This window comes from Glycine max, chromosome 17 (assembly GCF_000004515.6).
Source record: "Glycine max cultivar Williams 82 chromosome 17, Glycine_max_v4.0, whole genome shotgun sequence".
In the NCBI taxonomy this organism is placed as follows: domain Eukaryota; kingdom Viridiplantae; phylum Streptophyta; class Magnoliopsida; order Fabales; family Fabaceae; genus Glycine; species Glycine max.
The window spans coordinates 38,983,022-38,996,920 of record NC_038253.2 but is presented as its reverse complement, the minus strand read 5'-3'; the positions used below and the strand labels follow the sequence as shown (position 1 = coordinate 38,996,920).

The following is a 13,899-nucleotide window of genomic DNA, read 5'->3' as shown; positions in this document are numbered from 1 at the left end:
AATATTAGAGGAAGTGTTGCTAACATTTCTCCATTTAATTATTAACTTTTTGTTAAAACTGTAACTTAATTGACATTGATTTTTATTCAGAAAAAAAAAATTGACACTAATATTCTTAAAAGATTAGAGTGTTATAATTATGTTAGACGTTCAATTTATATGAAAAAAAATGTTAGACCTTCAATTATTTATCATCAAGTCATTTATTTTTCTCCTTTTTTAGATGATTTCGCTTTTAATCTTTGTGATTATAATATTAAAAATTTACCATACCTAGTGTATTTTTCCTACATAATCATGTATTTAGTCATTTATTATTCAGCAAAAAAAAATCCATTTATTAAATCTAATTATCCTACCTAATGTTTTTTCCTCCAAAAAGTGGACATGGTTGTCACTTTCGATTTACCATATTAAACTTTAGCGATTGGGAAGGTCACTTGATTATTATAATAAACATTAATCATAAAGCATGAACTTGACCTAATCCAGAAAGAAAGGCAATCATGAATCGTGCAGAAAGTATACTTCATTCACGTGACATCCTCAGCTTGACGAACTATACACCACAAATTAGTTCATCAGAAAATCAGTTTGAGACACCAATGACCAATAACTTTCATGCGAGATTGAAATCATTATCATAATGTAACAGAAAAACAAAATTTTAATTTTGGATTTTGAAGAATGTACTATATTTCTCCTAAAAAAAAGAATGTACTAAATTTACAAACTCTTCCATAAAATGTATCATTTCATAGTGAACATTCCATTTCAACAAGTTGTTTAATGCTAAGCAACAACGACAATAAAAGACTTAATCCAAATACCAGACCAAACTTACCATTTTAGGTTGAGTTGGTCGACTGAATATTATTGTTGGAACTTGGAACCTATCCAATTATACCCAAATTCTGATAATTTATTTGAGTTTCCGAATTTTCTAAATTTGACCCGACCTAACCACATGATGACATGAAGTCGTGAACCCTTACCCATACACACTCTATTTGTTTTTTCCTTTAGTCAAATAAAATGTAAAAATGGTGTCTTTTCTTTTATCATCAGTTCATCACTTTTGCAAGCAATATACTGAGACAATTATTACTGGGCCCTTCCCGAGGCTTGCAGGCCCATTATTATCAACAAGCACTACTGTTTGTTTCTATTTTAATATCACTATAATAAAAACAATGAATAGTGCTAATATCATTGGCCCTCCCAAAAAAATATTTCCTTTTAGGGCCACAAATATTTGTTGAAAGATAATCATATTTTTAGTCGGATAAGATTATTATTTTTTTAAAAAAAAATTCTCTAAAGTATTTAATAAATTACATATTTAAGACTAAAACTTCATATCACTAGTTATGCCAATATAACTCTTGACTCTCACTCAAGTTAGATAGATTTATTATAAATGATAAAATACTTTTTCAATTATTTAATATAATTATATATCTAAAACTCAAACTCAAGACTATTAATTAAATTAAAATAATTTTGTGTCAGTTAATCGATGTATTTGGTGGTAAAAAAAACACTTCTCTTAACCTTTTATGGGTCCAAGAAAAACAATAAAAATCCCTAATATACAAGTATTTAAAAATATGCATATGAAATATTTTTTCTACTTGTAAATATATACAAATACAAAATATTACATATAAATAGGAATTTAAGGTTTGTGGAAATTAAAACTTTGTTACTTTTAATGCTTAAATAAGTTAAAATTTAGGAATAGAAAGAGTTTTGAAAGAGTCACCACTAACTCACAAGAAAATTTAAAATAATTTTACATTAAAGTTGTCTACTTTTTAAATCTCTCTTTAATCATGTTCTATGTGGTCACACTCAAAATAACCCTTAAGGTCGATCCTCAAAAACACATTTTAGTATCATCACTTTTATTTAATTATTTAGCTTAACTACACTTTGGTCTTTTTATTATTGATAAAATTTAATTTTAATTTTTTTTCTCTCTTGAATTTAGTCCTCTCGTTTTAATTATGTATTTTTTGTCCATATGTTAATTTAAGGTTTGACATTTAACATAAATTTTGATGTATTAGGATATCAACTCATTCATACACATGTAGTGGCATGATAGTACAATAGAATATCATATTGATATTTTCATGAAATATATATTATATGTTAATTTAACCAAAACCACACAATAAAAATAATAAGAAACCAAATTTTGGGGGAAAAGAACAGAAATTAAATAAGAGACTAAAATTTCAATTAAGTTTGTTTATTTTTATTTTGGTCTATGTCAATAAAATCAAAATTGTATGATTATAACTAAACCTAGCTAGACTTCATTATCTCTAAAACCTTCGCCTCTTATTTTGGTTGTGTGTGCCGTGGCCATTTCAATTGAAAGTACCATGGAAGCCACTTCTACCTCTTCAAGCTGCAGCAATGGCTTCTTTAGTCTCCGATCAACAAATAGTGGCGAATCCAGGGTCCGTGGTTGCGGAAAACCTGATGGTGTGGCCATGTGGTTCATCAATGGTGTCACAACCGCTTTCTTTGCCTCCTTGGAACGTTGCTGCATCCGAATTGCCACCGAAGAAGACGTCGAAGATGGCAACGACGACGTGCCCTTGATCCTCAACGACGGAAATCTCCGCCACCGCACCGTGGACACCACCACCCGCCAAAGGAAGAAAGTGAAAGGAAAGAAAAGTTAATTGTTCTTGGTAGTTGACCAACGCTAATATATAGTGAAAGTCAACGATCTCTCTTTTCTTGGTGAGTGATGTTTTATAATGTAGTGTAATTTCAGCATTATGAATGAAATTGGACAGCGTTTTTCATTCACTGCCTTTGAATATATACAAATTTTCGAGGATGATTTAAGTGTAATGAAAAGAAAGAAAGAAAAAATGTTATTGTAAGCTTGATTGATTGCCAGAGGATTAATAATTTGTGTGCAATTAACGATCAATTTGGTTTGCTCGAAATTTTGATGATCAAAATATATGTAAGATTTTCTGTGGCCTTGCGTTTATGATGCACGATGGTCAATGGAAATTGCCGGAAAATAACAATAAATGATCGGTGAGGTAGATTAATAAAATGGAATTTTGTTCTACTAGTAATGAAAACCAATGTGGTTATCAAATTGTTGGAATATCTTTTACCAAATTTTAATATGATGCTTAGCAACTTGGCAGCAAATTGCATTGCTTGACCCATTGTATACAAAGTTTTTTAATTGGTTTCTTTTAATTGAAGGAAAATGCAAAATCACCCACTCTTGACAAGGTTTATTTTGATTTAATTAGGAATTAATGATCTTTTGCTAAATGCCGTTTCTAACTTTAACTAGAGGTAAGAAAGGAAAAGGGTGGGTGGTTGGGTAGTGTAGGAACTAGGAAGTAGGGCATGCATGCGTTTGGTTGGAAGCATTATTACTAGGATCACTATGATTTGTGCAAAGCTTTTGAATTTTTTATTTGTATGACTTTTTAGAACGATTAGCAGTTATTATTGAAGATTGAGCACGCTATCACACTGAATTATCATGAGATAAACTATATGCTAGCAAAAAGTTATTGGGTAGCGCCAAGGACTAAAGTTGCTTTGAAATGTTTCTTTTGAAAAAAAGCTGTCTAGTGTGTGTGTGTGTATGTATGTCCCTCCCATGTCTACGATATTGAATGATGTGGTCGTCTTGGTCATGATCATCGCCATGTTTCAATGGGTAAAGTTTCTTTTACTTTTTTCTACTTTTTCCCATCACGAAAGGACACCAAATCCAAGAAAAAGTAGATGCGATTCAGAGGATTCAGAGGAGATTAAAAATATTGTTCCTTGTTAGAATTTGCCCGTTCTAACTTCTAACTACGAACGTGATAAATAGATTCATATCATTCTAAACTAATTAATTTTAGAAGAAAGAGAAAGAGCTAGTTTATTTTAAGATATTTTTTTTAACGGAAAGAGGTTCATATAATTTCATTCATAATAAAAAATAAACATGAGATGGAATGTGATAAAAGACATGAATGTTAACATATAATTTTGACGCTCTAGTTAATTTATGAATGACAAGTTTGGGCCATTTGATTAAAAAAGTTAAATCCAACATTGCAAGTTTGGCTAATTCTAAAGCCGTAGATTCAACTCATTTCAAGGTTGCAGATATGACTAATACTCAACCAATTGTTCTACTTAGCACGTCAAATTGATACATCTTATATCAAATATTTGGTAGTCTCAAGACTTATACTCTTATGAATGGGAGGGCCTAAAAGATGAGTAATTTTTATTTAATTATCCATCTAAAGAAAAATAACTATTTTAAACTAAGGGGGGAGAAAAAGAAACTTCCTTTTCCGATCCTTTATTAATTTCATGACTTTCATCAAGAAATAAGTTATCATAAAAATAAATGTAGGGTACACAAAAATAACATTTTCCATGCTTTCCTCGGTTGGACAGGGAAATATTCAGAATTGTGAAGACCCACGAACTGTCAATCGCTCGAAATTTTACCTTTTTTTTAATCGTTAAATTAATCAAATAAGATATATGCTTAATCCTTAAACATCTTCATCACCTTTTCGCTCCTAAAATGCATGATTGCAGGTTAAATAAATGATACGAATGATGAGAATCATTGTTTAATTTACTCTATTATAATAAAAACTGTCAAGTGAAATATAAATAATTAAAATGTATTTCACTTTTATTCATTAAAATTTTTATTTTAACATGTATTAAATACATATTAATTTTTGTATGTATAATGACAATTTGATTATTTTTATTCTATGTTTGCACCTAACTATATATTAATATACATCATCTAACTTTAAATGCAAGATATAAAGAAAAACTTCATAAACATAATATTATCATCATCATGTGATACCAAATGTGTGAATCAATTGGAATGATGTCTTTTCAACTTAATAAGTGGGTTTGTCTTCAAATTAAAGTATATAATTATGTTAGTTAGATAAAAAACTTTTATAATCTCTTAATATCTAAGATTTATTTTGATCCCTTAATTTGTAGAGTTTAAAACCAAAAAATAAGGTGCATGCATATTGAGAATTGATTATTTATTATTAAGGTTTAGGTGACTTAATTACAAAGTGAAAAATTATATATACTAGATGAACCTTAGTTGAATGGATGCATTGAAAGTTATTTTTGTTTCAACTTCCAAGAGAACTTATTTATTATAGTTGGTGACAATTTTCACTATAAATAGATAAGATATTTAGTGGAGAAATACAACACATGAAGAGAGAGTGTGTGAGAAGAAAAATTGTGAAACAAAATCACTTTGTTGAGAGAAAGGTATCTTTGTGTGAGAATGTTATCATTTCTTGTGATCATTAAGTGGGGTACTCGGGTTTGTAGAGTGATACACTAATTTGGGGTGGATTACAATCTTGTAATAATTTTTGTGATAATGAAATACTTTTTGAGTCGGTTCCGTGGACGTAGGCAAAAGGTGTCGAACCACATTAAATTCTTGTGTTTGTTATTATTTTTCTTACGGTGTAATCTTTGTTGTGTTCTCACGATCCTTTATGGGGTGGATAATTTTATTTGTGGGAGCGTTGATTATCCAACAGTGGTATTAGAGCTATGACTGAGAGCACACAAAGGTTCGAGATACCATTGTTTGACAGAAAAATAAATTTTATGATTTGGCAGAGTACTATTCAAGACCTTTTGGTGCAACAAGGTCTTGATCAAGCGTTAGAAGATGAAAGGCCGGCTTCTATAAATGAAATCGAGTGCACTAAGATCCAAAGGAGAGCTATAAACACGATTCAGTTAGCCCTTGCTCCCGAGATAAAACACAACGTGTTGAAGGAGACAGCACCGAAGGCCTTGTGGGAGAAGCTTGAGAATATTTATGCGTCAAAGTCGCTAACCAAACACCTATGTTTAAAAATGGAGTTGTATCAACTCAAAATGGAGATGAGAGGAGATCTTCATGACCACATCAACAAGTTCAATCAACTAGTAAGTCAACTGTTGAATGCAGATGATAAACTCTCTAATGAAGAACAGACGTTGTTGTTATTGGCTACACTACCAAAGTCCTTCAAAGCTTTGATTCAAACGTTGCTTGTGGGAAAATCAACTTTGAATTTGGATGATGTGACTGTCGCTCTTAGAGAAAATGAGAGAATGACGAGAACTGAAAATGTTGATGATGAACACAATGCAATAACTGCGGTGGAGTCTGAGCAATGGAGTAATCATTCAAGGAGACATGATGGTCCAAGAGGAAGATCAAAATCACAATCGCGTCCACAACGAGATATGAGTAACATTCAATGTTACTATTATGGTGAGAATGGTCATGTGCAAGTGAGGTGCAAATAAATGAAGGAGGACTTGAAAAAATTAAGAGATATGAACAAAGATGATGCCAACTCCCAAGCTAATGTAGTAAAAAGTGTGGAAGATGAAGATGAAGATGATGTGTTTTTGGCAACAAATGATGAGGTTGCTAAAACAAAATGGGTGATGGATTATGTTGCCTCAAAGCACATTTGTAGAGATCGAGAAATGTTTGATACTTTGAAAACCGATTTGGAGAATTCAACCATTTCAAGTTAGGGAATAGTAGAAAAATAAAGGTTGAAGACATAGGGAGTGTGAGGATAAAACTCTATGATGGTGTTATTCGAACTTTCTTAAATATGAGGTTTGTACCTTCTGCTGTTGTCAATATGATTTCTATGAGGGAGATGACATCACAAGGGTACAAATATGTTGGTTCAAAGTGGGGATGCAAAGTGTACAAGGGGAGACACTAGGTGTTGCGAGGACAGAAAAATAAAGGTAACCTTTGTTATTTGGATGGTCAAGCCTTGAAGAGGAACCATAATAGCAAAGTGAAGAAGAAAGTGAAGTTTTCCAATGTTGTAGAAGTGTTGGGAGATACTTTTGTTGGAGGGAGAGTTTGTTCACTTTCAAATTGATTGAAGGATATTTCTCTTTTGCCTTGAGGGGGAGAATTGTAGAGTTTAAAGCAAAAGATAAGGTGCACACATATTGAGAATTGATTTTTTATCACTAAGGTTTAGGTTACTTAAATGCAAAGTGAAAGATTGTATTTTACTAGATGAATCTTAGTTGAATGGATGCATTGGAAGTTGTTTTTGTACTTCCAAGAGAACTTATTTATTATAGTTGATGACAATCTTCACTATAAATAGAAAAGAGATTTAGTGGAGAAACACAACAAGTGAAGAGAGAGTGTGTGAGAAGATAGATTGTGAAACAAAGTCACTTTGTTGAGAGAAAAGTGTCTTTGTGTGAGAGTGATATCATTTCTTGTAACCATTGAGTGAGATATTCAGGTTTGTAGAGGAATATACTATTTAGGGTGACTTACAATCTTGTAATCATTTTTGTGATAGTGAAATACTTTTTGAATCAGTTTCATGGACATAAGCAAGAGATGTCAAATCACGTTAAATTTTTACGTTTGTTATTATTTTTCCTATGATGTAATCTTTGTTGTGTTTTCACGATCCTTTGTGAGGATGAATAATTTTATTTATAACAGCGTTGATTATCCAACATAATTAAATAAACGTGTGCTCAAATAATTTGTGAAAAGTAGATTATTTTGATGGCTAGTTATAGAAATATGATAAGTTTATATTTAAATGTGTTAAGGTGAACAGTGATTTTTAAGATAATTTATTTTGTTTAAATTTTCTATATTATTTATAATAAAATTACAAAAAATGTATGGAGATATTTGTAAGAACCTGTTTTGTATTTAAGTTGATCAATTGTTGGTCATAAGATGGGAAAATAAAGTTTAGTTAAAAAAACAAAGTATTATCTTTTAATCATATCTCCAAAATATTGTTTATCGTAAAAAAAAATGCAGTTTTCTTGTTAAGGTTAATTTTAAATAGTAATCTAAATTACCAAATATGTTTAAATAGTAACAATGACAATTTTTTTCCTAGATTTTGTTGCACCTTTGATTTATTTATTTAGTTTAGTTTAGATGGTGAGGGAGTTTAGTTTCTCATTTTTTAGTCAATTAAATTCTTCCAGCTTTAAAATTTTAAGAATATTTAGTCTCTATCAATTTTCCTATCCAAAACATCATACTCTTATTTATTTTCCATTCAAATTTGTGGTTGTGACACCTTTGTCTTTGTGTTTTCCTGTCTAGTGGGAGCTTGTTCTGTCGTCCAAGCTGAGTTATGGGATCTATATTATGGTTTTAAAATTATCAAGGATAAAAGGATAACTAGAGAGATGTTGGTTGTGTCTGATTCAGCTATAAAAGTACAGTTTCTGAAGGATGGGTGCAATTTATGCTTGTTATTCCTTATGCAACAAGGTGGTGGATATTGTGAAAGAAGTTTGTTTGATCGACAAATGTTATTGATTATGTTATTAGAAGGATTTGAATCCAATGATGAACAAAGTTTAATTGGCTTGTGATCGAGCTCCAATCATATTCTTAAAGAGACAAACTACGTGGCCAAATTTGATTTGAATTCTACTAATTGTGTTCTTAGTTTTTTTATCGCCCTCATGCGTGGATACAGATATCTTTGTTTGCGGATGTTTTTTATATTGGCTTCTTTCATGGTTTCTAGTTCGAGCTTTTAGCCCCTTTAGTACCCCAAAAAAAAAAAAAAAAATTAACAAAAAATTATTTAAACTTAAACAATAATTCTACAAGGCTCAATTTACTAGATCTTTAAAAATAGAATAACATAATTAACTAAAAATACTTAAAAAAACAACTAAAATCACACAAACCAAACTAAAGAAATAAGCATAATTAAACCTTTTTTATCCATTAAATTATCATCTCTAAAAGTAAGGAGCATTCTCCCCCACAACTTTTCAATTATCTTGGTTGGTTATCTCCCTTTCTTCCTTTATCATGTTCCTAAGCTCTGTCTGGAGGCCACTAATTAAGGACCCAATTGGGATTAGGTTCTAGGGGCCCCTCCATGAAATACTGCTGTATTGGCCTTCTTGACCAAAAGAAAGAAAGAAAGAAAAAGAAAATCCATAAAACATTGAAATTCCCCATACTTGGTGGATTGACTGATTATTTACCTTGATCGGAAAAGAGAGGTGTTATAATAAGTTCGTCTCTGTTCCAGTATAAGTGTAATTAGTTTAACATGACACTAACCAATTTGCTTAGATGTTTAAAAAACTTAAGCATGGAAATTATAAAAAAAAAAAACTAAAAGCATTTTTTTATACCAAACTACTAAAAGCATTTTATATTTGTTTTTAAGCGATTAATAAAAATAAAACATATTTTTAATCTTTTATTTGTGAAAACATACATTAACAAATCCCATTTAATATTTTTAAAATTGATTACATTTAACTACCTCCAGAATAGAGGACACCTTTACCGGTACAGAGTTGAATTGGGATTGATTTTGTGCCGTTGACAACAGATCATAAGGGCCCATCTTTCCCTTATGCAAAAGGCTGTGTCCAGTTCCTTTTTTGTTGGGCTCTGTTTGCTTTTTATTTTAACCCAAAGAAAAATGGATAACGTGCTGATAATAAATAATGCGGAAAACGAAGAAAAAAAAATGAAAACGCCGTTGCCGGGGATCGAACCCGGGTCACCCGCGTGACAGGCGGGAATACTTACCACTATACTACAACGACTTGCTTATTAAGCGTCTTCTTATTTTAAATCAAATCGTTTATTTCCATTTTGAAGGAAAAACCATCATTAGCTAAACAGCACAACTAAAGCCATTTTAATTAGAGTGAAACACTACGTAATCAATGATTGAATCATTCTAACAACGTAAAATCAAGTGTTAGTGGTTAATATACGTGCACTGCTAATTGTAAAGTGTTACAGTGGCATGCTAATGGATGATGAGTTTGATATATACGTGCACTGCTAATAGTAATCTAAAGTGTTATAGTGCCATGGATATATGATGAGCCACTATAAATAGTTTCGAATACTTAAGCAAATCATATACGCAATTCTTTCCCTGAGCTGTTATTGGCTTGTAAGTTGTAATGATTTGGGAAGAAAGGACAAAAACAAAAGAATTGATGAGGGGACAATGATACAGTACTTTACATGATAGGCACACCCTTCTCATCACTTCCATACCCGTGTGTATTCTAGATTTGCTTATTATAATGATGACTGAGCCCACTGATTAATGATTACAGTACTCATGTCCATGAACTATAACTTATAAATGTATGAGAGAATAAGATGATGCAAATCAAGAAGGGTGGGAAGGTAAAATCCAAGGAAGAAAAATGATAATGACATATTCTTTAATAAACTTTTTAGTTTTTAGTAGTGGTTGAAATTTATAAAAATAAAAAATCATAAATTTATGTAAATTTTACTCTTTGTTTAACATGTTTTATTCATTACTTTATAGTCTTCAATAATTATTTATCAATAATAAAGAATGTGTTGGAATTTGTTAGAATTAATGTGTTGTTAATTACCTCTCCTCATCAAATTAAAGGAAACAAAGCCAAAGGGACATGCCTACTAATGCATGTACAAGACAACGTGCAACAGTTGATAAAGGATATAAAGGAAATGAATTGAATCCCAATGATACTACTCCTCTTTCCATTAAAATTAAATTTACTTGAAGCACATGCAAACTACTTTGGCTTGCTAAAAGACGAAGTTGCTAAATTCTCTTCTTTTCGGTTCATAATTAAATTAATCTTAGTACACTGAAACGGCATAGAATTAAGGGGTCGCATGTTATCCTCCACTCACAACCGCTTTAGTATTTTGCTAATTGTTCAGGGGAACCAACTTCCAACCAAAGCAAAAAAACTGTCCCTTGATACCTATAGAATGTGCTCGACTATAAAAACGTACTACTCAAGAATATTCCTTTTGTTTTTTTTTCCTCTACAAGCATTAGTACTAATACTTTATGTTAGAGATATAAAATTCATTCATTCATTAGGAAAGTGTAAAAAAAGAAAAAAAAAAGTCGCGGATTTGAATTATTTTAACTAATATTTCTAATAAAATTAATAAACTAATATTTTGTCGATAAAAACATATTATTTTACATTAAAACTTCGACTAAGCCAGATGTGTATAATTAGGGCTCACATTCTTTCTCAATTATCATGTCTTTACATAAAAAAACTATATCTTGAAGATGATCGAGTGTACACTAAACAGTGATATAACGACGTCCATCAATCTTTGCAATAACTTTAGTTACACTAGATCACATCATGCTAGGTATAGTGAAATAGTAGAAAAAAGTAATCATATTCTTCAAGAATGTCATAGATACTTGGTATGTATCTATAAGTAAAATCAACAAAAAGAATGAGAAGAAGAAAAAAAAAAAGCAATCAATGAGTTTTGGTTGCTTGTAATAACACGAAATTTCGCTCTTTTCTATTTTCCATATCCCAATATGCATTTTGATCATTACTATGGTCGCAGGACGTACAGTATTTTATTTTGACAAAAGTTATTGGGCTGGAATTTTATAGATAAATAAATTTAAATTGCATGCTAATAACTAGAAAGATTGTTATAGTTGCAAGAGATATTATTTAAAAAATATATATGTAAAGTTAACTTTAAGTGGTCATAGTAATATAAACACTCGATTCAACAAATTAATAACCTAGCTAGTAACTTTGTATATGTATTTATCTATATTCTTTTCCTTTAGTTATTTTCATGAAGCGTTTGGATATTTCACATCTACGGAAGCTAATCTATAACTCAAACTTTTTTTTTTTTTTATAATTATGACAAATTCATTGTGTAATGCGACAACGATGAGACTTCTGGATTTTTAATTCTGTTAACTGTTAAGTGTCTACGTTGAAATTGTGATTGTAGCCTTTGATTAACAACGTGGGTGCATTAGGGTGGGACAGGAAAAGAATAAATTTATAACCACAACCAAAAGAGCTATATATGTGGGCTTATGTGGCCATGATTTTCCACGTACTAAGCAATAATTAGTTCACCTTGACGACACTGATTAATTAATTTATTTATTTTTTATTTCTACAATATGTATGGAGGAATCTTTTTCAAAATTTTTACACAAACATACAACAAAAAACTAATATATACACAAACATACATATTTCTTTATTATTTACACACATACACTTTTATTATTGATAGTGTAAATTTGAGTTTGTAGATCCGAATTTACATTATGATTTTTTTTTAAAAAATTTACAAAATCAAATTGAGAATTCGAGTCCCTCCAATTCAAATTTTCAACTGTGTTTTATTTTTGAAAAAAATATTTTTTCTAAAAGATAATAAAATTAAATAATATAAATAAAGGAAACTAATTCAAAATAATAAAATTAGAAAATATAAATAAGGAAAAATTAATTTTAAGTAGTATTCACAACATCTTCAAGTGTCTTAAGTTTGTAATTTATTTAAATACTTATTTGATAATTAAAAAATTATATCATAATTTAATTGGATTATTTTTATGTCAAAGAATCCAACGAAACAAAAATCAAAACTTAGGAAAATACACAACATCTTTATAATTGTAATAGGAAAACAAAAAAAAAAATTTAACCACTTAAATAAAAATTTAATTGCGTTAATTTTATAAGTTATTTAAGTAGTACCATTGTGACAATAAAAAAATGTATGATATCTTAAATAAATATAAATATTAATTTATATTAAATTATAATTTTTTATATTGTACATTTTAATAAAAATCTTAAAAATGACATAAAAGATAAAATATTTTATTATTATTATATGTAAATACACATGTTAAAATGCTATTTAAAATTAATTTGTCTTTGTTTATATTTTCTAATTTTATTATTTTGAATTAATTTCTTTTATTTATATTATTTTATTATCTTTTAAAAATATTTTTTCAAAAAAATAAAATATAGTTGAGAATCCAAGAGACCGAATTCTCAACTTGATTTTGTAAATTTTTTTAAAAATCACAATAGAAATTCAGTTCTCTCAATTTAAATTTATACTATGAATAATAAAAATATAAAAATTATGTTTGTGTAAATAGCAAAAAGATATATATGTTTGTGTATATATTAGTTTTTTTTTTTTATGTTTATGTAAAAATTTCAGCTTTTTCACCTTCCATGTGCGTGTCCAAACTGACTTCGGCGCAGTAGTGGCGGTGACCGGTAACTTTCTAATCCAATTCGTTGCATACGCGTTTTTGGTTGATCCTTCGTCATTAAGCTAAAGCCAGTCTTCATGAGGACCCCACTGTTTTACCCTAATCATAAATATAAAATAAATAAATAAAAGAGCTCTTAGATCCTCCAATGAATCCCCCCACCACTAAAGTTTGCATGGAATTGAATAGTTGATGATTTTACTAAAAGAAAGACACCCATCCATACGTACATCTGAAAGTCTGAAAACCCTTTTTTTTTTCTCTCTTTCAACAAATGTGTTTTGAATGTCTTGAAATTTGGTAAAAATTAGTTCTAATTCTTATATTTTAAAAGTTGTTATTTTAGTTTTCATTTATCTAAAATACAGTGGAATTAGTTTACAATACTATTTAATTATCGCAGCATACATATTGTGTGACTGGTAGTCATTAGTTATGTTAACAAATTAATTAATAAGACTAACAAAATTATAACAGAGGACAAATTTCACTTGTTTTTAAAATATAATAATCAAATGTACGTATTTTGGTCGAGTCTTCTCAATTTTTTTGTTAGTAGGCGATAGATAAATTTTTTAACTTTTTTTTTTACAGAGCTTAATGATTTTTTCTGACCTTATAAGAGAGAGTACCTTCTCCTATTATAATCTTTTTTTTTATTTTAAATAATAGTCATTTTTAAAGTGACATATATTACCCTACTTTTTTTCTTTGGACAAATGCGCGT

General features: G+C 29.6%; 1 protein-coding gene and 1 non-coding gene across 2 annotated transcripts; one reads left to right on the top strand and one right to left on the bottom strand.

Moving 5' to 3' along the window:
• The first annotated feature begins 1,852 nt into the window (after nucleotides 1-1,852).
• Nucleotides 1,853-2,906, top strand: LOC100791560 (uncharacterized). The gene has a single exon (XM_003550249.5). The coding sequence runs from the start codon at nucleotides 2,394-2,396 to the stop codon at nucleotides 2,697-2,699; it is 306 nt and encodes a 101-aa protein (XP_003550297.1). The 5' UTR covers nucleotides 1,853-2,393; the 3' UTR covers nucleotides 2,700-2,906.
• A 6,688-nt stretch (nucleotides 2,907-9,594) lies between these two features.
• Nucleotides 9,595-9,666, bottom strand: TRNAD-GUC (transfer RNA aspartic acid (anticodon GUC)). Its single transcript has one exon. It is a non-coding gene; the product is annotated as a tRNA-Asp (tRNA).
• Nucleotides 9,667-13,899: the final 4,233 nt, after the last annotated feature.

What these genes read in the sequence shown, in the direction of transcription:
- LOC100791560 (XM_003550249.5), top strand. Translation starts at nt 2,394, where the DNA reads ATGGAAGCCACTTCTACCTCTTCAAGCTGCAGCAATGGCTTCTTTAGT.